Here is a 24,081-nt window from a genome sequence, read left to right on the forward strand (position 1 = left end):
ATCATTGATATATTCTTAGTTGACCACATATTTGATCAGGTCTAGTAACTGTCATGATCTACGGTCTCAGGATTATTAAAATAGTTGTTCCCAGAGTCAGAACAGAAGTGGGTAAAACTGCCTTTAAATATGTCGCCCTCGCTTCATGGAACAGTTTTTAGATGGATATGAAACTAACAGATCTGGTCACTGTTGGAGAATTTAAATCTTTGTTAAGAGCTAGTGTTTCTAATTCTGACGACATCTTGTTTAGAGCTGGTGTTTCCAGAGCTGCTGGTTGATGATGAACTGATGTATGAATGTATTTATTATTGTTGTAACTGTGTCTGCTGCTGCCATGCTAGCTCTCTCTATTTCTAATCTCAATGAGGCTTTTATCTGATTAAATAATCATAAAACCAACTCACTGTGGGTGCCAGATGACGGTGTCAGTCTTCATCAGCTGTTCCGTGCCCTCAGAAACACGCAGGTCGTGTTCTCCCAGGATAATCTGCATAGCGTAGGGACTGAAAGAGATGAGGAATAAATCATGTATAATTATATTATATGTTATTATATTAAATACATCATTTCAACTTTTTACATCTTTTTTATTGATCAATAAAACGATGGGCAACAGAGAGTAACTAATACTCACTTGTACCAGCAGTGGGCGACAGAGAGCACCCACTGGGTGCTGATGAGCGTCCCCCCACAGTAGTGGTATCCATAGTTGAGAGAGGCCATGTAGGGACGAGAGTGAGGCTCACACTCCTCTCCTCCTATAATTCTTCCATCTCCACGAGGAACCGCCGCCGCTGTAGCACAAAGAGGACCCACATGTTTATGACCGTGCATGTAAACGTGTGTGTGTGTGTGTGTGTGTGTTTACCAGCAGCTCCAACCATCAGCAGCAGAACCAGGGTTACCAGGTGACCTCTCATCATGGAGAACATACCTAGAACCACCAGGGTTCATTTTTATACCTCAGCAGCACACAGTGCTCAGGCTCCGCCCTCCTCCCCTTGCCCCACCCACTACGCTTGGCACTATCAGCTTTCTTATCATAATGTTGTTATTTAAGCACATGTGATACATCACAGCACACACACCTTGTAGTGTGTAAAGTGTGTAACACATTCAGCAGCTGTTGAAGAAATAACTACAGCATTTATGTTTGGTGCTAAAGCAGTGGTTCTTAACTTTTTCAACCAAAATAAAGGTCCCAGAGAGCAGGGACCCTCCAAAATAAAGGTCCCATAGAGCAGGGACCCCCGCTGTAGCTGAAGGTGGTTGAACACAGACATGAACATTGAAGAACAGTCATGTGGAGACAGGACCATCTATAAGGGGGAATAAAGGAGAGATTTTTGGGGTCCATCCATAAAGTCAGTAAAATGATGGTCCATTGTTCTATGAATCTGTGATAACCACATTTATTTATTCATCTGAATAATATCCACTGTTATCCAGGAACGTTTATTATTATTATTATAATCATCTTAAAGATGGAAATCATGGTTTTAATCACTAATAAAATGGTTCAAAGTGACCAAAAATGGTAGAAAAGGAGGTGAAATGGGATTTTAAAAACCACAGAAATTGGTTAAAAGTTGTAAATTAGAGTAGATAAAAACAGACAGAAAAAGTGGTAAAAGGGGTTCAAAGTATCAATATTAGTACAGTTAGTTTAAACTGGCAAAAAATAATAACAAAATCTAGTGAAAAGAGGTTAAAAGTGACAATAATGGGTAAAAATATGTGACATTAGGTGTAAAAGTGGTAGAAAGGGTTTATAAGTGATGAACATGTCTGGAAAGTGGAGAAAAATGCAGAAAAGTCATTGAAATATGATGTAGAAATGTCAGAAATACATTAAAAGAAGCAAAAATATGGGAATGAAAAGTCATAAAAATAGGTTAAAATATGGTGAGTTTGGTGTAGTTGCAGTAAAAGGGTAAAAATAAGCAAAAATGGGCTGAAATTGTTCAGAAAATATTCTTAGTTTCTTGAAGGCATCTAGAGACCCCCTCCCAGTGTCTTGTGACTCCAAATGGGGTCTTGACCCCAAGGTAGAGAACCTCCTGCCAAACGGTTAAGGAAACCTGTTTATATTGATAAGGTTAGTGGTTCAAATCCAACCTAATCAATCACTGTGAGATCAGTAACTTTAACTTGTTTTTGTGTAAAAGTGTCTGATTAATAAAATAGTAATGTTTTAAAAAAGTAAATAAAGACATGATGATGATGATGATGATGATGATGATGATGATGAAGGTCAGGTTGTTGTTTCACTGCTGTTGGTTCATCATGAATTAAGGTCAACGTGGATGAGAAATCAACCACCTGTTGTTTCCAGACCAGACATTTAACCATTTCATTGTGTGTGAAATGATCATCAGTCGTAAAGTTACTGTAAGTGGAAAACAATAAAAAATGAATAAATAATACACACATATTTAAAAAAAAAACCTATAATTTTAACAATATAAACAGTAAAGAAAGAGAAACATTATTGTATTATGCTACAGACGGGTGTGTGTGTGTGTGTGTGTGTGTGTGTGTGTGTGTGTGTGTGTGTGTGTGTGTGTGTGTGTGTGTGTGTGTGTGTGTGTGTGTGTCTGTGTGTGTGTGCGTGTGTGTGTGTGTGTGTGTGTGTGCGTGTGTGTGTCTGTGTGTGTGTGTGTGTGTCTGTGTGTGTGTGCGTGTGTCTGTGTGTGTGTGTGTGTGTGTGTGTGCGTGTGTGTGTGTGTGCGTGTGTGTGTCTGTGTGTGTGTGCGTGTGTGTGTGTGTGTGTGTGTGCGTGTGTGTGTCTGTGTGTGTGTGTGTGTGTGTGCGTGTGTGTGTGTGTGCGTGTGTGTGTCTGTGTGTGTGTGCGTGTGTGTGTGTGTGTGTGTGTGTGTGTGTGTGTCTGTGTGTGTCTGTGTGTGTGTGTGTGTGTGTGTGTGTGCTGATAAGAGCAGTAGAAGTGTGTATTTCCTGAGGCTATAAAAGCTCTCTCCCTGAGGCGAGTCTCACTCACACAGCTCTGTACCCTATAAATATAATATATATTTTATATATTATAGATATTATCTATATGACGGTGATGCTAGGTGTGCTATTGTTGGTGCTGTTTGGAGCCTCAGGTAAACATGACTAAACTAAAGACTTTCTATTGGACATTAAATTAAATGTGTGTGTGTGTGTGTGTGTGTGTGTGTGTGTGTGTGTGTGTGTGTGTGTGTGTGTGTGTGGTTTCTTTGCAGCAGCAGCAGACGATAAGATCGTGGGGGGGTGGGAGTGTGCACGTCATGCTCAGCCCTGGCAGGTGTCCATCAACATAGGGTACCACTACTGTGGAGGGTCCCTCATCAACCAGCAGTGGATCCTCTCTGCCGCACACTGCTGGCAGAAGTGTGTGTTATTGTGTTGTTTTACATGTGTGTTTGTGTTGATATGATGGTGTTGTTGTGTTGGTGACCACCCCTCCCTACCCCCCTCCCCCCCTCAGCCCCTATGCTCAGATAGCCGTTGTGGGGGACCACCACATCTGGATGAACGAGGGAACTGAACAGTACATGTCGGTGGAGAAAATCTACTGGCACCATCTGTACGACTATAAAACCCTGGACTATGACATCATGCTGATGAAGCTGGTTCATCCTGTGACTGTCAACGACTACGTGAAGCCCATCGCCCTCCCCAAGGCCTGCCCCCTCCCAGGGACCCAGTGCACGGTGTCAGGGTGGGGGAACATCTACTCTGACCAAGGTGATGGATACACCACACCAGTCCATCACATGGTTATAGGGTATCAGTCCATCACATGGTTATAGGGTATCAGTCCATCACATGGTTATAGGGCATCAGTCCATCACATGGTTATAGGGTATCAGTCCATCACATGGTTATAGGGTATCAGTCCATCACATGGTTATAGGGTATCAGTCCATCACATGGTTATAGGGTATCAGTCCATCACATGGTTATAGGGCATCAGTCCATCACATGGTTATAGGGTATCAGTCCATCACATGGTTATAGGGTATCAGTCCATCACATGGTTATAGGGTATCAGTCCATCACATGGTTATAGGGTATCAGTCCATCACATGGTTATAGGGTATCAGTCCGTAAGTAGGTAAGTGGGAGATTTTTTGAAGGATATAAGTTTGAATGACACTAAGATTTTCTTTGAAATGTCTATTTTGGGGCTGAAACATAAACCCAGTTTCTTCTGTATTCTTTTTCCAAACAGTGTTCAACCCATTTCTGCTGCAGTGCGTGACGGTTCCTATTCTGTCCGATAAGGACTGTGAAGGTTCGTATCCTGGAATGATCACTGAGCGCATGGTGTGTGCCGGATACCTGGAGGGAGGCAAAGATGCCTGTCAGGTGATTAATGATCCTGGAGATAATAAAGCAGGTGCTAATTAATAATAATCCTAAATATTAACTAATGATGACTGCAGGGTGACTCTGGGGGTCCTCTGGAGTGTAACGGGGAGCTGCAGGGAATCGTCTCCTGGGGTCAGGGATGTGCTCTGCCAAACTACCCTGGTGTGTACACCAAGGTGTGTTCACTGATGCCCTGGATTGAAGAAACACTGTCCAAATACAGTTAAACTCTAATCTCCACACCATGAAAATTAATGGCTGAAGAAATCCAAGAGGAGATCTGAGCAGCGAAAGAGATGTGAAAATACAATAAAATACAGTTCAAACACATTTCTTTGTTTGTTACATTTAATTTTTTTTTTATTTCATAGGTACAATTCACATTTAAACATCTATTTTTTGCAGCAATGTAAATATGTTATAAATATGGAGCTCCTAAACAAGTAAAAGGCAATAAGACAAAGAATAAGACAATGGGCGACCGTGGCTCAGGTGGTAGTGGGTCGTCTTCTGATCGAGAGGTTGGGGGTTCGATCCCAGTACCTGACTATGTGTTGAAGTGTCCTTGGGCAAGACACTGAACCCTAAGTTGCTCCCAGTGGTCGACTAGTGCCTTGCATGTCAGTCCTGTCCCACTGGTGAATGAGCTGATATGTAAAGCTTTGAGACTGTTTCAGTGGTGATAAAACTCTATATAAATCAAGTCCATTTACCATTTACAATAAATTACATTGAAAACAAATGACGGAACAAAGAAGTTAAAAGTCAATTCAACAATAGATATACAAACCATGTGATAGACTGATACACTATATAACACTGTCTGGAAAAGTCTTCATCAAACATCTACAGCTGGTTCAGAACGCTGCAGCTCAGGTCTGAACCAGAACAAAGAGGTCAGAACACATTAGTCTAGTTTAAAAGTCTTTACAATGGCTCCCAGTCAGCCTCAGAGGAGACTGTATAGTTCTGCTGCTGGTTATAAATGTGTGAATGGGTTTGGTCCAGAATACATCAGTGAGATGTTAGTCAGGTATGAACCCAGCAGTTCTCTGAGATCTATGGACACAGGTCAGATAGTGGAGCCCAGAGCTCACAGTAACCATGGTGATGCTGTGTTTAGTTGTTATGCTGCAAAGAAGTGGAACAAACGAGAGTTACGTATGTAACTACGGTTCTATGAATCCTGGATGACCGCCAGAGGCGGTGCTTAAAGCACTGGATGTTCCATCTCGCGCATGCGCAGTTCGAGTAATTATATCAACAAAGTCATCAGTGACCCCTGGATGACCCGGAGAGTCCATATCTACCGGTGTCATCAGGTGATCTGTTCCTGTCAAAATCTTCTCGCGAGGACACAAGGATCCTGAGTGACAGGATGCTCTGGCGGTCATCCAGGATTCATAGAACCGTAGTTACATACATAACTCTCATTCTATTTCATCCTTACTGACCGCCAGAGGCGGTGCTTAAAGCACTGGATGACTTATACCAGAAAGGTCACGAAAGAATCCTCACCTACTCAAGGCCTGAAGCTGTGGACAGCACAGCCATTGCCATAGGCTGGACACCAGCAACGTTCACCTTGTAGAAACGTCCAAAGGTGCATGATGAGGACCAGGTAGCTGCAACACAGATGTCCTGCAGGGGAACGCCACTCAAGGCGGCCCATGACGCGGCCATGCCTCTAGTAGAATGGCACTTTATGCCCTGAGGCACCGGGATGCTCAGTGCACTATAGGCATACTGAATGACCTCCACTACCCAGTGAGAGAGTCTCTGTTTAGAAAGTGCGGTTACCTTTCTACAGCCTCCATGGCAGATGAAAAGGCAGTCTCTCGTTCGTAGGCTAGCTGTCGCCTCCATGTAAGCCTTAAGCGCCCGCACGGGGCACAACAGTGTTGATGGCTCGCCATTCCCCCCCAGAGGAGCCCGGAGGACTGAAGGCAGCCAACTCGATAGGCTGGTTCACATGATGAGGGGGCAACCGCTTGGGCAAAAACGAAGGATTTGGCCTGAGACTCACCCCAGAGCCATCAGCCTTCCAGCGGAGACATGCTTGGCTCACTGACAGCGAATGGAGCTCCCCCACACATTTTGCCGTAGCCACAGCAAGAAGAAAGGCTGTCTTGAGAGACAACCACTTCAAATCAGTGTGTCCCAGCGGCTCAAAGGGCAGCTGGGAAAGGGACTGAAGGACAACTTGCAAGTCCCATGCTGGCGACCCATAGACCCGACGTGGTCTGAGTCTCTGAGTCCCTTTCAAAAACTGCTTGACCAGATAATGTGATCCCACTGTCTGGCCATCCACCTTTGTGTGATTGGCCAAGATAGCAGCCACATACACCCTGAGGGTGGAAGTAGTCCTGTTTTTGTCAAAAACTAACTGCAGGAAACGCAGTATTGCCACCACTGAACATGTCCCCGGCACCTCGTTGTGAGTGTGACACCACTCCACAAATAGCCTCCACCTGTTAGCATAAAGCGCCCTGGTGGATGGTGCTCGACAGTTCAAAATTGTGAGGGCAACCGCCCTATCGCAGGACGCCAAAAGTGGGTCCACGACTATAGGGGCCACATGAACAGCCTCAGACGACCTGAACTCAGGTGCCATATGCGGCCGTTGACCTGAGACAGGAGGTCTTTCCTCTCCGGAAGGCGCCACGGTGTCCCCCCAGGAGTTTAAGCAACAGCGGGAACCATGGTCTTCCTGGCCAGCATGGGGCAACCAGAAGCAGGCGGAGACCACCTTGCTGAGCCCTGTGAAGCGTTGCTGGTATGAGGGGGAGTGGAGGAAATGCATAAAGTAGGCCGTCTGGCCAGGTATGGGCCAGGGCGTCCCGCCCTAGGGGGCTGGTCTCCTCTCTCAGAGAGAACCAGAGAGGGCAGTGAGTCGTCGCCTCTGAGGCAAAGAGGTCCACTGCTGCTCTGCCAAACGTGGCCCATATCACAGCCACCACCTCTGGGTGAAGTCTCCACTCCTCGGACGGAGGCTTCTGACGGGAGAGGAGATCCGCGGCAGTGTTCCCGAGACCAGGAACATGCATTGCCCGGAGGCTCCGGAAGTTGGGGTAAGCCCACATGAGAAGCCGGTGTGCCACCCGCAGACACGTCAGAGATCTACTCACAATATGCTAGTAATCCATCTCCGGATCTGTACAAACGAAAACTATTGCTGCAATCTGAATTTGAAACCCTTTCAATTAAACAGACAGAGAAACTTTTGCTCAGAACAAGGCAAAAGCTTTATGAACATAGAGAAAGAGCCAATAGACTTCTCTCGCATCAGCTGCGTCAGTCGGTCTCAAGTAACTCAATACCTGAAATCAGAGTAGACTCTAGTCGAACAACAACTGACCCTAAAGAGATTAATACAGTTTTTAAGACATTTTACCAAAAGCTCTACACCAGTCAGACTGCATGTACAACAAATGATATAGATTTATTTCTAGGTAGATTAGATATTCCTACAATTGCGACAAATCAACAGGAGTCACTTGAGGGACCTGTATGCATAGCTGAAATTTTAAAGGCGATGGGGTCTCTGCAGAGCGGCAAAGCGCCAGGTCCAGATGGGTTTTCGTGTGATTTTTTTCAAGGCATTTGCAAATAAGTTGGCACCCCTACTTTGTGATATGTTTTTAGAAATACATACAAATAATAAGTTGCCACAAACATTGTCCCAAGCCACAATCTGTTACTAAAAAAAGATAAAGACCCTCAAAAATGTGAATCTTATCGGCCAATCAGTCTACTAAATGTGGACTATAAAATTCTTACAAACATTTTTGCACTCTGCCTTGAAGGTATCGCTCCCACAATCATTCACGAAGATCAAACTGGCTTTATTGCAAATCAACAGTCCTATTTTAACACTCGACGCTTATTCAACGTTTTGTATTCTGACCACTCCACAGATCAGCCTGAAGTGATTGTCTCTCTCGATGCCGAAAAGGCTTTTGATTGTGTGGAGTGGCCATATTTGTTATCGGTCATGAGAAAGTTTGGTTTCGGGCCAAAATTCATATCATGGATTAAGATTTTATATTCAGTGCCACTCTCCTCAGTTCGGACTAACAATATTGTTTCAGACTATTTCCCACAATATAGAGGTACCCACCAGGGCTGCCCCTTGAGCCCCTTGCTTTTCGATATTGCAATCGAGCCTTTGGTCGTGGCACTGCATTCGGATGAAGGTGTTAGGAGGATTAGTCGAGGAGGAGCTATTCACAAATTATCTCTTTATGCGGACGACTTGCTTTTGTACATAACGGACCCGGCGGAGTCTATCCTGAGAATGTTGGAACTGCTTGCCTCGTATGGCCTCTTGTCAGGGTACAAGTTGAATCTGGGAAAAAGTACACTCGTTCCCATAAACCAGCTAGTTAAAGACCTGGATTATATAAATATTCCATTCAAAATTGAGGAAAAATCATTTACATATCTGGGGGTACAAATTTCCAATTCCTATAACAGTCTTTTTAAATATAACTTCACCCCATTTCTTGATAGAACCAAAGCAGATCTGTTGCGCTGGTCGGTCTTACCCATCTCTCTTGCCGGGCGTATTAATACTGTTAAGATGGTCGTTTTGCCCAAATTCATGTATCTTTTTCAGATGCTGCCTTTATTTCTTCCCAAAACGTTCTTTAAAAAAATGATGGTATTGTGACTTCATTTATATGGAATCAGAAATGCCCAAGGATTCGGAAATCCAGATTACAGTGTTCTAGAGCTGAAGGTGGCCTTGCCCTACCAAATTTCATGTATTACTACTGGTCAGCTAATATTGTAAAACTTTCCACCTGGCTCCGCACATTTAAAGAGGGTGGCGCCCCACTTTGGTCTGTTATGGAACATGGTTCTAGTCCTCCAACCACACCCATAGCTCTAATGTGTTCCTCATTGCCATTAGAGGGGAAAATAAAATTCTCTCAGTATCTGGTTTCAATGTCGTCGCCACTTTTCCTTCAAACAGATCCTTATTTATACTCCTATTACTTCTAACCCTTCTTTTTTACCAGCCTTAAATGAGTCGGGTTTCAAAATTTGGCAAACAAAAGGGATTGTGTTTTTCATTGATCTGTTTATTAATGGCTCATTTATGTCATTTGAAGACTTAGCAAAAAAATTTGATATTCCCAGATCTCACTTTTTCAGATATTTACAGGCCCGTAGCTTTGCATCAAAGCGTTCCTCCACTTATCTAAACAAACCATACATTCTCCCCCTTGAAGACTGTTTGCAGCTACAATCTATTTCCAGAGGACAGATTTCCAAAATATACAATGCGTTGCATCACATAGACCCTACTTATTTGGCTGAGGTGAAGACTTCTTGGGAACAAGACCTAAACATGAAAATATCTGGTGATACCTGGGATTTAAGTATCGGGCTTATACATTCAACGTCCATCTGCATACGACACTGTTTGATACAGTTTAAGGTTCTTCACCGTTCTTATTTCACCAAGGCCAGGCTTGCTAGAATATACGCTACCTCTGATGATGCGTGCCCAAGATGCAAACAGTCGCCCGCCACCATGAGCCATATGTTTTGGTCCTGTGTGGCATTGGGTGGGTTTTGGGGTTCTATATTTGATGCTTTCTCACATGTGTGTGACAGAAAGATTGATCCCAATCCGATTACCGCAGTGTTTGGTGTTGTCCCAAGTGGACATGGATTGAATACATACCAGACCAGTACCATTGCCTTTTCATCACTTTTGGCCCGCAGACTCATTTTAACAAAGTGGAAGGACGTACAACCTCCTTCCTTTATTCAGTGGGTACGAGAGTTGATGATGTGTCTGCAAATGGAATATTTAAGGTACAGCTTACGTGGGTCAATAAATAAATGTCATAGGACATGGTCGCCCTTCATTGCTTATGTTGAAGGTTTGCCTTTTACTTGAGTGGGATGTAAAGCAAAATTCAATCATTGAGGAGTTGGTTTGTGCAGCGTATTGTATTGACTTGTATGTTTTTTTTTTGTGTGTGTGTAATCTATTTTTATGGATTTCTTTTCGCAAGTTGAGGGCTCATGTGCCGCTGGTTGGCATTGTGGTGTAAATCTCTGTAAAATAAGTTTGAACAAGCCCTGATTCTTTAAATGTTTGTTTGTATAAAACTGAAAAATCTTTAAATAAAGTGTTCAAAAAAAAAAAGACACGTCAGAGATCTGGTGCCGCCCTGGTGGTTGATGTGGTACACAGCTGAGGTATTGTCTGACCGGACGAGAACATGCCGATCTTTCAGAACAGGGAGAAAGTGCCTGAGTGCCAGAGATACAGCCTGAAGTTCCAACACATTTATGTGCTGCCGCTTCTGCTGGGCACTCCACAGGCCCCTGACAGTCCTGGACTGCCACACAGCACCCCAACCCATGAGAGGCGTCCGTCTCGTAGTGTTGTGTTCAAGACCGCACTATCCGAGACCAAGACTTGCCCGAGACCAGAATGCACCGAGACCAAGACTAGACCAAGACTTTCGGGAGCCGAGACCGAGTCAAGACCAAGACCGAGACCATAAACATTATTTTTTCAATTTAAAAAAATATATAAATAAATAAAATTATGACAAGGTTCGACAGTTAAAAAACATTCTCTCTTTATTTTTAGTTTATTTTAAATACATTTGACGGACAAAAAAGGTGCCTGGAAAAAAATTAACTAAAATATTAAAACTACTACTGCTACTGATAAATTCACAATTATTCTACATATACATATACATACATATACAGCTGAATGTACAGCAAGTGTTTAAAAACATTTCTGCCAATAAATAATGATTCTTGATTCTGATTCTTTCAGTTGTGCAGGTCAACAGGTCACAGATTTCATAAGATATTTTTTTAGTTTGAAAAAGCCTTTAACAGGTTATTTTTATTAATTCACTTAGTTGATATAGTTTAATTTGGTTACTGTAATATAACTAGGATATTCAATTAACAAAGGTTTCCAACTGTAACTGTAAAAGTGAAACTTTCTGAAAAAAAACTACAAACAAGTTGTCATCAGTGTAAAAAACATAGATCTACAGGTAGATGTGAAACTAAATAAAACAAACCCTGGAACAGTCATGTGACAAATCAATCAATTGTTCTTGTTGAGAATTATTATTATTATTATGGATACAGTGGAAACAGAAACTATAAATAATAATTATATTGTGAACCTGTTTATATTGTGGGGAACATATTATATACATAAATGTAATTAGAGTCTAAAGACACAAAAAAAACACCACTTTAAAAAGATAATAGACTAATATTAAACCTCTTTACAGTTATTTGACTCATTCTATGCTCGTGCAACTCTGCGTTAATGACGCGCTGGTAACGACATAATCCAAGATGGCGGCGGCCCGGACTACAGCTGATATTATGTAATAAAGCCTTAAAAAACATGGATATAATGAAAAGAATGAATGGACAGAGACATAAACATGTAGACTTTCACACGGACACACACAGACTTATTAAACACACACAGACTTATTAAACACACAGACTTATTAAACACACACAGACTTATTAAACACACACACAGACCTCAGTAAACACGGTAAACTGAACAGGCTTCACCGCTCGGCTGGCACTAGGACCCAGAAGCAGAGTAAGTGCGTCCCCTATCCAGCCTTCACAGACTGTAATATCACCAGTTTATCATTTTACCAGTTATTAGAGCTACTGTCTTTACCAGGGAGATAATATTTATTACTGGTGATTGTTTTCTTGAGTTTTACTGGGATTTTTACCGGTGATTAGTTCATATCTACCTTGCTCTCCACGGTCCAAACTGACACCGTAGCCACACACGTATGAGTGTCACACACGTCACTCAGTCACATTAAGGAAGGTTGTGGTCATTATAACAGGGTGGATTAAATAATGAATAAAGGATTGTTTTATCCCGTTCTTCTCCTTGTTATTATCACATTATAAAAAAGTTTAAAAATAGCAGGAATTAGTGCTGGTCTCTAACGGTCTTGACGGAAAATCCCGAGTCTGAGACAAGACCGAGTCAAAATGCTTCAGAGTCCGAGACAAGACCAAGACCTTTAAAATTTGGTCTCGAGACCGGTCTCGAGACCAAGACCGGTCTTGACCACCACAACACTACCGTCTCGACAACCTCCCGGCGGGAGGCTACCCTCCCTATGGGTACACCCGACATTAAGTATTCCCTCCTCCAGGGTCGGAGGGAAAGGAGACACTGGGCAGACACTCTGACCACCTTGTGCCGGTGGCGGCTGGGGTCTAAATGCAGGCTGTTCATCCAAACCTGAAACGGGTGCAGTGCTAGAAGCCCCAGTGGTACGACCATGGATGCCGAGGCCAACATCCCCATGAGTCGCAGGACCAGGCCATACTGCAGGAGGGCGCCATGCTGGAAACGCCGTAGAAGGCCGAGGATGGCGGAGACTCGCTCTGGAGAGAGGGAGGCCCGCATTACTGATGAATCCAGCACAAGCCCCAAGTACCTCACCACCTGGCTGGGTGCGAGGTTGCTCTTGGCATAATTCACCTTGAGGCCTAGATTGCCTATGTGACTGAAAAGAGCAGCAGTGTCCCTCAACACCTGCTCCCGAGTCGGGGAAATGACGAGCCAGTCGTCCAGATAGGGGAGTATTGAAACTCCGGTGGCCTGTAACGGTGACAGAGCAGCTGCCACACACCGGGTAAATATTCAAGGGGCCAGGGATAGCCCAAACGGCAGAACCCTGAACTGATAAACCTTGTCCATGAACATGAAACGAAGGAACGGTTTGTGATGAGGGGCAATGGGAACATGAAAGTAAGCGTCTTTCAGATCCACCGTCACCAGCCAGTCTCCTGCTGAGACAGTCCGAAGGACATCTGCTACATGCAGCATATGGAAGGGGAGAACTTTGAGAAACCGGTTCAACCCCCTCAAGTCCAGGATCGGGCGAAATCCGCCCTCTTTTTTGGGCACAAGAAAATAAGTGGAGTAAAACCCGCTGAGGCAAGCCTCCGGTTCCACTAGCTCGATGGCACCCTTCCCCAGAAGGGTGACTACCTCGTGACGTAGCACAAGGGATTTTACAGCATCTGTGACCACAGTGCGTTTGATCCCGCTGAATGTAGGGGGCCGGCATCGGAACTGTAATGTGTAACCTCTGGATAGCGTGAACACCACCCAAGGGTCTGTGGTCTGCTCTTCCCAGCAGAGTAGCTGCTCTTGGAAAAAGAGTCCGACGACCGGCCCCTGAGGTTCAGGGCGGCGACTTGGTGCAGAACCCCTTGGCCCCTGAGCAGATGGACGTGTGGCTGCACGGCGTTGCCGATTTCCTGGCACTGTGATGTGCAGGCCCCTGGGCTGCCCAGACGGACGAGCAGTCGGCCGTAGGTATGGGCGATCTGCACCCATACCTGCCAAATGTCCCTGCCTAGGAGGGGCAAGGGGAGCCTGGCGCAAACTGGCAAACTGCTGCCTTGCTTGGCCAACCTGCACGCTACGCTCCAAGGCCTGCAATGCCGCTGGGCCAAAGCTCTGGCCCGGCACAACCGGAAGAGAACGCAGTGTTCTGCGACATGGCTCAGATAGAGGGGACTGTGCGAACCAGACCTGGCGCCGAGCCAGCGTTATCGTTGACATTAGCCTGCCTAGCTCCCTGGTCATTAACGCGAATGTCTGCAATGAGGCATCGCTGAGGGACTGAGCAGCAGGCTCCCCCCCGGAATCCTGCAAGGTACTCGACAAAGCCAGTACCAGGTGTGACAGAGAATTACCTAACCGTCCCATTCGGGCAGCAATGTTATAACTGTGAGTCAGAAGATCGTCAGTCAATCTGCACTGAGGCCGGGGGCAGCGTGCATCCGGTCTCACAGCCTCATCTGGGGAAACTATCAGGGCTGCAATGGCAGGCTCTACTGGAGCTAGCTGTTCCAAGCCATAGCTACCAGCATCATGCATGGCTGCCAGAGCCCAGCCATCGCTTGTATGATGGGAGAGAACCCTCGAGTCAGGCCAGCATCTGTGGAGCTCCGCCATGTACGGGTCAGAGGGAGGCACCACAAAGGCCGAGGTGTTGGGAGCCTGCCTGAAAAAAGCATTTGCCGTTCGGGTAGGGACCGGGGCATCATCCAACCCAAGGCGTGCCAAGGCCGTGCACATTGCCGTCAGCGTCACCAAACAGGGTACATGATGCTGCCGTCGACAGCGCATCCTCCTCCTGAAGGTGGGATGGACCTGCAACAGGGTTAGCCGCGAAGGGCTCTGCCTGTAGGTTAAGCAGGATGGCCTTAATCTGAGCAAACTCGGTGGTGAGAGCATCCACCTTATTAGCCAGAGCATCAACCTTCCTCGTCTTCCGAGGAGGATCGCCAGACGCTGTGCCGGCACGCTTAGCAACGCCATTGTCTCTACCTGAAGAGGGCAGGTCTATTGTGCCCTCAGCCTCAGCCAACCTGGAGAGTCGCAGTGCATGAGGCATAAAACTGCAGTTCATGCACGGATTACCGGACACCCCCTCTCTTAGGTGGTCAATGCCCAGGCATGCAGGACACTGATCGTGACCGTCCTCTGCCTGAAGGGGGGCCATGCAGGAGATACACAAATGGCAGTCCATTCTTCTCCAATTCTTCCTAATAGTAATTAATATTATTAATTTTTATTAATAATATTATATAAATAATAATTAAACAAATATTATTATATGACTAACAATTACACAATTATTATTATATGAATAATAATTACACAAATTATTATAGTATGAATAACTATTATGAATAATAGTTATTATGATAATTATATTAATTATATACAATAATAATTAAATTAATAATAGTTGTATTGATAACCGCCGAGCTGCAGCGTCTTCAATGAAGGAACTTCACTCAGGCCAGCGTGCGCACCGGCCTGGAGTGATCTAACTGTGCTCCCAGTGAATCTAACTGGAGCAACACCACAAACGCAGCGTGCACACTGCGCGGCGATGACACACTCAACACCGGCCGCCGCTTAGCAGCAACGTGCTGGGAGGTCCGCTAACGATGCTAACAGAGCTGCATACAACACAGCAGATTAACCGTAGCCGTTTAATCACTGAAAAGAGACAGCGGCGTAGCCGCGGAGCTACCGAGTCTGAACCAGCACACAATCACAAGGCGAAACACCGCCGATGACATCAAAGTGTACGGTACTCACCACCTCAGGCAGCCCCTGGTAAACTGGTCACTAAGTCCCAGCCCCACTTAAGGAAAAACAGCGAGTCGCAGCTTCGAGCGGACGAGAACACTCGAAGCGCCAACCTTACGGTTCCGAAGCTACAAGCGACAAGCTGTGAATAGCAACAACCGACCTGCTATCGTTATCCGCAATCACGTGAAGATAGAAGGAACAGATCACCTGATGACACCGGTAGATATAGACTCTCTGGGTCATCCAGGGGTCACAGGTGACTTTGTTGATATAATTACTCGACCTGCGCATGCGCGAGATGGAACATCCAGTGCTTTAAGCACCGCCTCTGGCGGTCAGTAAGGATGAAATAGAACTGCAGCAGAGCTGAAGTCAGCATCACATGTGAACATTTTTAAATCAAAGTTAAAGGAACTTTTTATCTCTACTGTGTATGATTGAGAGAGATTTATGGTCATGATGATGTCATGTGTTTGTTGATGATTTTAATTGATTTTACTGATGATTTGAATGTTCTTATTGATTTTAAGCTGTTTTCTGTTGCACTTTTTGATCATGCAAAGCACATTGAGTTGCCTTGTGTATGAAATACGCTATACAAATACATTTGCTTTGTCTTGACATGGTACATTTGTTGGCCTTGTCAAGCATGCAGGAGGAGAGATTCTTTGCTTTTACTTTTGCTCAGGATGATAGTCAGACTAAAGTCAGCGCAAGCATTCGCAAAGCAGCTTAGAGAAAGAACTCAGAAAACCCACGCAAGACGGAGGCAAGAGCTAGTGATCCAAGCTAAACATCACAGCACAAAGGGGTCACATGAGTCAACTATCAAAATGTGAAAGTAAACCACCACAATTTCTGCAAATAAAGACAGATTGTATGATGTGTTTTTTTTAAATAGTTTTTATTGATGTAATGTTCAGTGCAACAGGAGCTGGTGATGGTGGACCATGTGACTGAACTTGTGTTCTTGGATAACTTAGTAGCTGGCCATGGTGCGCTCCAGCCAGTCGTTGAAGATGCACACCTGGAAAATGAAGATCAGTGTCAATACAGTTTGGACAGCAAGTGGAAAGAAGATGATGAAATGTGATGGTTGTGCTGAAAGTGACCTTGGCGTAGACACCAGGGTGGTCCCTCTCAGCACATCCATAGCCCCAGGACACAACACCCTGCAGCTGACCGTTGCACACGACGGGGCCACCAGAGTCACCCTGAGAACACAGAGCACTGAGTGTGAGATACAGCAAAGCTTCCACAGTCACCAACACCTCTCACACCTGGCAGGAGTCCTTGCCGCCCTCCAGGTAACCAGCGCAGAACATGGCGTCGGTGATCATGCCGGGATAAGAGTTGTCACAGTCTCTGTCAGACAGGATGGGGATGTCCAGGCACTGCAGCTTGTTCTTGTCAGCGGCTGGAGAAGAAGAACACACTCATGGATCAGAGAGCTGTGGTGTCCCAGTGAACCCAGTGGATGGAGCACAAACCAAACTTACTGGAGCTCATGGTGTTGCCCCATCCAGCGACCTTGCACATGGTTCCGGCGGAGGCACAGCTGGTGGGCAGAGCCACGGGCTTCACGTACTGGTTGAGGGTGGCGGGCTTGCTCAGCTTGATCAGCATGATGTCATTGTCAATGTTGTAGGAGCTGTAATTGGGATGGCGGATGACGCGGGAGGAGGAGATGAACTGCTCAGTTCCCTCGTTGACCCTGATGTTGTGCTCTCCCAGACGCACCTCCACACGGCTGAAAACAAACACAGGACACAAGGTTAGAACAAAGTCAGCCTCACAAACCAATCTACTGCTATTCAGGTGTAAAAGGCTTTAGCAGCTAGCTTACGACTTGTAACAGTGGGCAGCAGAGACCACCCAGTTGTTGCTGACCAGGGAGCCTCCACAGAAGTGATATCCAGAGTTCAGAGACACCGTGTGGGGCTGAGAGTAGGGGGTGCACTCATAGCCTCCTACGATCTTATCATCCTCAGTGGCAACTGCAAACAAACACACGGTCAGTGAGTCACAACCATGTTTATTAGAATCAGAGATGAACAACAGAGTGGGAGGAGCTTACAGGCAGCTCCGATGAGCAGAACGAACACCAGGGACCTCATGGTTGCTGTGTGATGTGATGAGTCGATGGCACTTCATCTGAAGCTCCTGCTTTTTATAGGAAAGTGCTGCTTACTTTTCCCAATGAAGACTCCGCCCCCTCTTCTCTTCAGCCAATCAAAACTTCAGGATTTTTAAAAAGGCTTCCATTGCAGTTTTTTCTATTTATTTCTTCTGTATCTAATCATTAACTTTGGCTGCAGATGGTTTGGTTCACATTCAGAGTTTCTAAGTGTTATCACCCAGTCCATGTGGCTGTAGATTGTACAGAAGTCAAGAAAGATGAACAAATTTATTCCACAGATGTTGGTTAGAGCAGAAAAGATCTGTTCCCTTCATTACCTTCTACTCCGTCTACATCACCAACAATAATTTCCGCCATCTGTGAGTAAAACTGTGACAGTTAAACACTCCACAATCAGCTCCAGCTTTAATCAATCACTAAACCTCCCAGTATTTCTAATATTTTAGCACAAACGCCCAGATTACATTATTATTATTATTATTATTATTATCATTATTATAATTATTATTGTCAAAAATGCTAAAGTCATTGTTTGTATCATTTTACGAGTTTGATGCCACAATCTTTGTTGCGTTCGCTTAGTGAAGCATGGGTTTGTGCGTGCGGCCATTTTTACGCGCGCACACCTTTAGTACATCACCTGAGTTTAGGAAGAATTAAAAGTGCTCACCATTTAATTCCTGTTCTTTTACGTGGTTTTAAAAACAAAGATAACTAATCAAATGTAACTAAATCACTGGAGCTCCGTCTATGAACAGGAAGACTGATTTTTTTTCTTCACTCGTGTATTTCCCATTAAAACGTTATTCAAACTAAATATGAATGGTTGCAGAGTTAATTGGATTTACACCCTAAGGTAGATATTATTCCTTTATTTATTAATCAAATTAATGTAACTGCAGGATCTCGTTCAGTTACTCTGAGTTTACAGAGTTACCTTCGGTTATCATGAGTTCTTTTTTCAACAGGTGCTGAAAAACTCACAGCTGAGAAACGTCGTGGTTCAAACTGACCATATGAGTTAATGATTCTCCACCTGTTCCAAAACAACTCCACCAACATCACCTTGAATTAACGAACCATAACCCAAACTGAGGAAAAACTGGAGTTAAATATGAAGCAGTTTGTAGCTAACAGAATATTATACCAAGGCAACATAAGATAAGGAAAAAAACAATTATCACTGAAAAAACAAAACAATAAATGACAAGTGGTAAAATGTGGGGGCGGAGTCTTCATTGGGAAAAGTAAGCAGCACTTTCCTATAAAAAGCAGGAGCTTCAGATGAAGTGCCATCGACTCATCACATCACACAGCAACCATGAGGTCCCTGGTGTTCGTTCTGCTCATCGGAGCTGCCTGTAAGCTCCTCCCACTCTGTTGTTCATCTCTGATTCTAATAAACATGGTTGTGACTCACTGACCATGTGTTTGTTTGCAGTTGCCACTGAGGATGATAAGATCGTAGGAGGCTATGAGTGCACCCCCTACTCTCAGCCCCACACGGTGTCTCTGAACTCTGGATATCACTTCTGTGGAGGCTCCCTGGTCAGCAACAACTGGGTGGTCTCTGCTGCCCACTGTTACAAGTCGTAAGCTAGCTGCTAAAGCCTTTTACACCTGAATAGCAGTAGATTGGTTTGTGAGGCTGACTTTGTTCTAACCTTGTGTCCTGTGTTTGTTTTCAGCCGTGTGGAGGTGCGTCTGGGAGAGCACAACATCAGGGTCAACGAGGGAACTGAGCAGTTCATCTCCTCCTCCCGCGTCATCCGCCATCCCAATTACAGCTCCTACAACATTGACAATGACATCATGCTGATCAAGCTGAGCAAGCCCGCCACCCTCAACCAGTACGTGAAGCCCGTGGCTCTGCCCACCAGCTGTGCCTCCGCTGGAACCATGTGCAAGGTCGCTGGATGGGGCAACACCATGAGCTCCAGTAAGTTTGGTTTGTGCTCCATCCACTGGGTTCACTGGGACACCACAGCTCTCTGATCCATGAGTGTGTTCTTCTTCTCCAGCCGCTGACAAGAACAAGCTGCAGTGCCTGGACATCCCCATCCTGTCTGACAGAGACTGTGACAACTCTTATCCCGGCCAGATCACCGACGCCATGTTCTGCGCTGGTTACCTGGAGGGCGGCAAGGACTCCTGCCAGGTGTGAGAGGTGTTGGTGACTGTGGAAGCTTTGCTGTATCTCACACTCAGTGCTCTGTGTTCTCAGGGTGACTCTGGTGGCCCCGTCGTGTGCAACGGTCAGCTGCAGGGTGTTGTGTCCTGGGGCTATGGATGTGCTGAGAGGGACCACCCTGGTGTCTACGCCAAGGTCACTTTCAGCACAACCATCACATTTCATCATCTTCTTTCCACTTGCTGTCCAAACTGTATTGACACTGATCTTCATTTTCCAGGTGTGCATCTTCAACGACTGGCTGGAGCGCACCATGGCCAGCTACTAAGTTATCCAAGAACACAAGTTCAGTCACATGGTCCACCATCACCAGCTCCTGTTGCACTGAACATTACATCAATAAAAACAATTTAAAAAAAACACATCATACAATCTGTCTTTATTCCCAAAGCTGTGGTTGTTTGTTTTCATTATTATTATTAATATTATTTTTTTTGGATGAATAAATGAAGATGTGCAGAGCTCATTTCCATCTTCAGACCCTCAGCATCAACATCAGCCACATAAAACAAGTGATTTATAACAACATTAAGAATCAAAGAATCATTTAAAGTTTAAACAGCAACAAGAAAATGACACGTAGTTAATTTAACATAAAACACAAAGAAAATGTGAGACATTTTCATTTGAAAGCATTAAATCATATCATTATCAAAACATATTGGAATATATTAGCTTTTTAATGTTAGCTTTCATACAGCTACAAAGAAATTTATATTTCACAGCACGATTATCAAATCAGTCCAAAAAATGTCCAAATCTATTTTTTAATCAATTCTTTTAACAAAAAAAATTATACATACATATATATACAGTGGGGCAACAAGTATTGGCAGAGTGTGCAAGTTGTCATCATAGGTTCACTTCCACTGTGAGAGACAGAGTCTCGTTACATGATTTTTAAAGAATATTTGCAGAAATTAAATATTTGGTCAATAACAAAAGTTCAACTCAATACTAATGTAATGTACGTTGGTTGATGATGACAGAGGTCAAAGGTTTCCTGTAGGTTTTCACCAGGTTAGCACACGCTAACACTATTGCTAGCGCGAACCCTAAAGCTGCTATTATCTTCTATGCAGATCTTCTCTAGAGCTGTGATGTCACTGGGCAACACAGACTTTCACCTCCCGCCACACATTTTCCATTGGGTTGAGGTCTGGAGACTAACTAGGTCAATCCAGGACCTTGAGAGGCTTTTTTTTTTGGAGAAGTGAACTCTCTTATCTCTGGGGCTGGTCGTTTAAGGTGGTTAAAAAGCTTTTAAGGGGCTGGACCCCAGAGGGAGGAGTGGGTGGGTGGTGGGTGGGATGAGATCTTACCTAGAGTTCCTAAACCCCTGGATGTTGTGGGGCTGTCATGGCTGACACGACTCTGCAGCATCACATGGACATCGGGGGGCGGGGCCTCTGGATTGGAAGACCGGGGTGGTGGTCCCTGTTTTGAGAAAGGGGATTGGAAGGTGTGTTCCAACTACAGAGGGATCACACTCCTCAGCCTCCCTGGTAGGGTCTTTTCAGGGGTCCTGGAAAGGAGGGTCCGCTTAATAGTGGAACCTCAGATACAGGAGGAACAATATGGTTTACGTCCTGGTCGTGGAACTGTGGACCAGCTCTAGACCCTCAGCAGATCCTTTTGGGTTAATGGTAGTTTGTCCAACCAGTTCGCATGTGTTCTTTTTCATAATATTTCATGAGATGTCTCACTATGGGATGGCACCTCTGCTACTTTCCCCATAATACCTATTTCATTTTGCCAATCCTTTTTTTTTTTTTTTTTAAGCCAGTATAGTGACAAGTGTGAAGCTTAGCTATAATGGTGGTGGCTGTGAACAGGGGGAATGAGTGAGTGGTAGTACCTAAAGCAGGTATTTGGGATTAACGTGTCAAAAGTTAAGCCCAGTATGAGTTTTATCCCACATCCCAAGGTGTGCCAGTGATTCGTATACCAGTATATGTGCAAAAACCGCTACCGCAAACCCAGGAACTGCCCCGGGCCCACAGATGTAGCCTAGAGTTAGGGAGAGAGGCACCCCAACAGCACACAACCGATGCGGAGCAGCAGCCCCCAGCCAAAGGCGCAGAACCCCCCAACCCTCTTCTATGAGTAATATGAGTGAGATGTCCCACCAGACTGCCCTTCTTTCTCAAATGAGGAGGTTTGCTTACTAAGAATGACGCGTACCTGTTCGTCCCCTCCTTTATAGGAGGAAGGAGGTTCTCCCATTGAACTGATACGCTTCCCCTGCCAATCAGGATTGGCAAAGTGAAATAGGTATTCTGAGGAATGTAGCAGAGGCGACATCACATAGTGAGACATCACACTAATATTACTCATAGAACTGGGGTTACGAAAGTAACCTATAGTTTTGTGGACTTGGAGAAGGCATTTGAAGATGTCCATCTGGAGTTATTGTGGGGGGTTCTCCAGGAGTACGGGGGATCTGACCCCCTGATAAGGGCGACTAAAGTCAGAGCTTCCTGGGAGGGTTGGACTGGTCCAGGGCTGCCCTTTGTCACCGATCCTGTTCACAACTTTTATGACAGAAACTCGAGGCTCAGCCAGGGCGTTGAGGGGGTCTGATTTGGGGGCCTCAGAATTGGGTCACTGCTTTTTACAGATGATGTGGTTCTGTTGGCTCCATCAGGCCATGACCTTAAGCTCTCTCTGGATTGGTTCAGATTAGTTCCTGCCCCAAGTGGAGTAATTCAAGTACCTTGCGATCTTGTTGATGAGTGGAGAGGATGGAGCGAGAGTGTCCTCATAATATTCTTCTAAAAATATTTCTATTCGAGCATGAACTTTGCATAACACGCTTTCTTTTAAAAATGTTAATCTACAACAGTCAACACGGCCCAGATTTAAGATATGAACATGTTATTTTTCTGGAATATTAGCATGGCTATATTTTTCTGCAGCATTTCAGACCATTGGACATTGACTGTCTCCTGCAGTTAAAAGGACACACTCTACAGGGACAGGTGTAGCAGGGATGCAATGGTCTGCTACAAACCACGCCCCCTTTGTGATATTGTGAAACCACTCGTACAATCGTTGATAGATCTCTGAAGTTTTAAACACTAATTAAATCCAAAAACCTTTTTTTTTCTGCTGAAAACAAATGTATTTGTGTATGAAGGAGTGTTATTGATTATCACTGGGATTGTCACCAGTCCCAGTAGTTGATCAGTTTAAATATCTTGGTCTATGGCTAGACTCCTCACTGTCATTTAAAACTCATATACAAACTATTACAAACAAAATGTATTATCACTATAAATTGCTTCATCAATCAGTTATTGTTTTAGTTACTCAGTTAGAAAAAGGATCATTTTACAATTGATTCTTATTGATTACAGTGATATTATTTATCAAAACACCACTGCCACGATTCTCCAACCACTTAATATCACTGACAATAGTCTGTGTAGATTTATCCTCCACTGTCCCTTTAGAACCCACCACTGACAAATATATGAACATATGTAATGATTCTCTCTGGCATCTAGACGACAGCTTCACTGGTTATTATTTATATTTAAATGTATTCATTTAAGTTTTCCTGATTATTTAAAACAATATATAATTCCTTTCAGATCTTCATACAGTTTGCTTCATGCTGATCAACCATATCTTGTCGTCTCTAGAGTCAAAAAAGTAGTCGGTAAATTTTCATTCAAACATAAAGCTCCATTTGACTGGAACATTCTCCCATTATTGATCCGCTCTATAACCAATGTCTATGTTTAAAATGCTCTTATCCTCCATCTCCAGAATATCTGTCAGTGTTTTTGATCATAGGATATGTAACCTAAACCTTTTTATTTATTTAATCTAATGAAAGTTTTTACTATCATTAGATAGATACTATTAATGACATCACTATTATTACTTATTTATTTTTGTATAAAATATTTACTGTTTTGAGCAACTGTTAAATGTTTACTGTGTGTGTGTGTATGTTTATCTATATTTTGTTGTATTTATTATTTTTGAAATATTGAATTTTTGTATTGTCTGCTCTGCTGTATCTGTCATTTTATGTAAGTTGAGGAACCCCTCGAAAACCAGATGTTCCATCTCAAGGGGCTTATCCTCCAATAAATAAATTTGAAATAAATAAATTGGATTATTGTCCTTGACGTTTTAGTCAAAGTATTATAATTTGGCATATTTTATTGTAACAATGCAAGAGTGACTGCCCTCTATAGGTTGAAACCT

The 24,081-nt window shown here is 44.2% G+C and overlaps 4 protein-coding genes and 1 pseudogene across 5 annotated transcripts in view; 2 read left to right on the plus strand and 3 right to left on the minus strand.

The window, feature by feature from the left end:
* Positions 1–931, minus strand: part of LOC114477781 (trypsin-like) — a 1,835-nt gene extending 904 nt beyond the window's left edge. The window contains exons 1-3 of the mRNA XM_028470383.1: positions 872–931; positions 638–797; positions 408–506 (exon numbers count right to left, since the gene is read on the minus strand). Coding sequence (XP_028326184.1) covers positions 408–506; positions 638–797; positions 872–926 — 314 coding nt within the window. The 5' untranslated portion in view covers positions 927–931. The remainder of the gene's footprint in view (positions 1–407; positions 507–637; positions 798–871) is intronic.
* Positions 932–3,000: 2,069 nt separating this feature from the next.
* LOC114477782 (trypsin-2-like) lies at positions 3,001–4,689 on the plus strand. Of its 2 annotated transcripts, none has more exons than XM_028470385.1 (5): positions 3,001–3,107; positions 3,228–3,375; positions 3,473–3,732; positions 4,220–4,356; positions 4,434–4,689. In XM_028470385.1, exons 1-5 carry the CDS (start codon positions 3,059–3,061, stop codon positions 4,584–4,586), a joined length of 747 nt encoding a protein of 248 aa, XP_028326186.1. In that variant the 5' UTR covers positions 3,001–3,058; the 3' UTR covers positions 4,587–4,689. The 2 variants fall into 2 exon arrangements, with proteins under 2 accessions (XP_028326186.1, XP_028326187.1); XM_028470386.1 differs by having other exon boundaries at positions 3,011–3,107; positions 3,231–3,375.
* Positions 4,690–6,924: 2,235 nt separating this feature from the next.
* On the minus strand, positions 6,925–14,927 carry LOC114477436 (uncharacterized; annotated as a pseudogene).
* A 1,485-nt stretch (positions 14,928–16,412) lies between these two features.
* Positions 16,413–17,693, minus strand: LOC114477783 (trypsin-2). Its single transcript, XM_028470387.1, has 6 exons — positions 17,607–17,693; positions 17,376–17,526; positions 17,029–17,279; positions 16,810–16,946; positions 16,642–16,743; positions 16,413–16,556 (listed from the first exon to the last, which is right to left on the minus strand). The coding sequence occupies exons 1-6, from the start codon at positions 17,644–17,646 to the stop codon at positions 16,509–16,511; spliced, it is 729 nt and encodes a 242-aa protein (XP_028326188.1). The 5' UTR covers positions 17,647–17,693; the 3' UTR covers positions 16,413–16,508.
* A 1,250-nt stretch (positions 17,694–18,943) lies between these two features.
* On the plus strand, positions 18,944–20,227 carry LOC114477784 (trypsin-2-like). Its single transcript, XM_028470388.1, has 6 exons — positions 18,944–19,030; positions 19,111–19,261; positions 19,358–19,608; positions 19,691–19,827; positions 19,894–19,995; positions 20,081–20,227. The coding sequence occupies exons 1-6, from the start codon at positions 18,991–18,993 to the stop codon at positions 20,126–20,128; spliced, it is 729 nt and encodes a 242-aa protein (XP_028326189.1). The 5' UTR covers positions 18,944–18,990; the 3' UTR covers positions 20,129–20,227.
* The last annotated feature ends 3,854 nt before the right edge of the window (positions 20,228–24,081 follow it).

This window comes from Gouania willdenowi, chromosome 16, assembly GCF_900634775.1.
Source record: "Gouania willdenowi chromosome 16, fGouWil2.1, whole genome shotgun sequence".
NCBI classification, from domain to species: Eukaryota; Metazoa; Chordata; class Actinopteri; order Blenniiformes; family Gobiesocidae; genus Gouania; species Gouania willdenowi.

What these genes read in the sequence shown, in the direction of transcription:
- LOC114477784 (XM_028470388.1), top strand. Translation starts at nt 18,991, where the DNA reads ATGAGGTCCCTGGTGTTCGTTCTGCTCATCGGAGCTGCCT. An exon ending in TCTGCTCATCGGAGCTGCCT is followed by an intron (nt 19,031 to 19,110) that starts GTAAGCTCCTCC and finishes GTTTGTTTGCAG; the next exon opens with TTGCCACTGAGGATGATAAG. An exon ending in GGGCAACACCATGAGCTCCA is followed by an intron (nt 19,609 to 19,690) that starts GTAAGTTTGGTT and finishes CTTCTTCTCCAG; the next exon opens with CCGCTGACAAGAACAAGCTG.
- LOC114477783 (XM_028470387.1), bottom strand. Translation starts at nt 17,646, where the DNA reads ATGAGGTCCCTGGTGTTCGTTCTGCTCATCGGAGCTGCCT. An exon ending in TCTGCTCATCGGAGCTGCCT is followed by an intron (nt 17,527 to 17,606) that starts GTAAGCTCCTCC and finishes GTTTGTTTGCAG; the next exon opens with TTGCCACTGAGGATGATAAG. An exon ending in ACCCTGGTGTCTACGCCAAG is followed by an intron (nt 16,557 to 16,641) that starts GTCACTTTCAGC and finishes TTCATTTTCCAG; the next exon opens with GTGTGCATCTTCAACGACTG.
- LOC114477782 (XM_028470385.1), top strand. Translation starts at nt 3,059, where the DNA reads ATGACGGTGATGCTAGGTGTGCTATTGTTGGTGCTGTTTGGAGCCTCA. An exon ending in GAACATCTACTCTGACCAAG is followed by an intron (nt 3,733 to 4,219) that starts GTGATGGATACA and finishes TTTTCCAAACAG; the next exon opens with TGTTCAACCCATTTCTGCTG. An exon ending in GAGGCAAAGATGCCTGTCAG is followed by an intron (nt 4,357 to 4,433) that starts GTGATTAATGAT and finishes TGATGACTGCAG; the next exon opens with GGTGACTCTGGGGGTCCTCT.